At 58.0% G+C, this 1,218-nt stretch overlaps 2 protein-coding genes across 2 annotated transcripts in view; one reads left to right on the top strand and one right to left on the bottom strand.

Annotated features, from left to right (window-relative positions):
* Positions 1 to 1,218, top strand: part of LONP2 (lon peptidase 2, peroxisomal) — a 195,725-nt gene that overhangs the window by 139,423 nt on the left and 55,084 nt on the right. The window lies entirely within an intron of this gene.
* ABCC11 (ATP-binding cassette, sub-family C (CFTR/MRP), member 11) overlaps positions 1 to 1,218 on the bottom strand; it is a 49,956-nt gene that overhangs the window by 29,695 nt on the left and 19,043 nt on the right. The window contains exon 11 of the mRNA XM_014528394.1: positions 24 to 189. Coding sequence (XP_014383880.1) covers positions 24 to 189 — 166 coding nt within the window. The remainder of the gene's footprint in view (positions 1 to 23; positions 190 to 1,218) is intronic.

The following is a 1,218-nucleotide window of genomic DNA, read 5'->3' as shown; positions in this document are numbered from 1 at the left end:
GCCTGGCGGGGGCTGAGCCCCGGGCGTCCCCTCGGGGGCGTATCCGTTCCTCTCCAGCTCCAAGGCCCCGTTGACCGCCCCGGGGCAGGCCCTGTACCAGGACAAGGTGGCCTTCTCCAACACCAGCGCTCGGCTGGGGTCCTTCGCCGGCTGGACGTACAGCACGGGGCTCTCCTGCAGGAAGAACCTCTGCCCAGGCGAGAAGGGGGAGGGAGGAGGCGTTCAGACCGCCGGCCCGGGAGGAACGTGTCCCCCTGCGGCTGGCCGGCCCCGGGGACTGGTCTGTGAACGAACGAACAGCGAACGTGGGAAGAACCGCCGTCCAGCGAGGGGAGGCTAGTTCTGTTGGTGGATTTCCCGTGTTCACACCACCGGGCCCCTTTCATGTCGGACACTCCCCGCCCTACTCCTCACTTTCCAGGCTATTGTACAGTGACCGACAGCCTGGCCTACGCCAGCCTCATCGTCGGTGACAGCAGCTGTTGAGTCATAGTACCGACGTGTGGTTTTTCTGTTTCATTTATAACTCATTAAAGTCAAAAGGTCTGCCCAGCCGGTGTGGCTCAGTGGTTGAACGCCGACCCATGAACCAGGAGGTCACGGTTCGGTTCTCGGTCAGGGCACCTGCCCGGGTTGTGGGGCTCGATCCCCAGTGTGGGGCCTGCAGGAGGCAGCCGGTTCATGATTCTCTCTCGTCATTGATATTTTTATCTCTCTCTCTCTCTTTCTGAAATTAAGAAAAGAAAGAAATGCCTCTGATATCTATATGACTAGGCATTAAAATAACAAAAAAAGGAACAAGGTCTAGCCCAGGTACCACCGTGCGGGAGGTGCCGTGTGGCGCCATCTATTTCTCAGTCCCTTGGCTCTGCGTCCGCATCGCCCTGTGTGTGAAATTCAGGAGTTAAACGACGTGACCTTCAGCATTAAAGGGGGGGTGGGAAGTACATCCCTCCGCAGCGTCTCCCCGGAGACCCGCTCAGGGCGAGGGCTGGGTGGGAACTGGGTCTGCACGTGGTTTATGTCCAGGCAGCGGATGCCGAGTCATTGTTATTCCTGCGCCTGTCGGTGGCGCCTCAACTTTTTACAATGAGCACCTAGCATTTTACAAAAATAAAATAAAATAGCCGAAACTGGTTTGGCTCGGTGGATAGAGCATCGGCCTGCGGACTGAAAGGTTCCAGGTTCGATTCCGGTCAAGGGCATGTGCCTGGGTTG

Source organism: Myotis brandtii, unplaced genomic scaffold (genome assembly GCF_000412655.1).
Source record: "Myotis brandtii unplaced genomic scaffold, ASM41265v1 scaffold633, whole genome shotgun sequence".
Classification (NCBI taxonomy): domain Eukaryota; kingdom Metazoa; phylum Chordata; class Mammalia; order Chiroptera; family Vespertilionidae; genus Myotis; species Myotis brandtii.
Note: the sequence above shows the minus strand (reverse complement) of the source record. Positions and strands in the feature narration are given on the sequence as shown.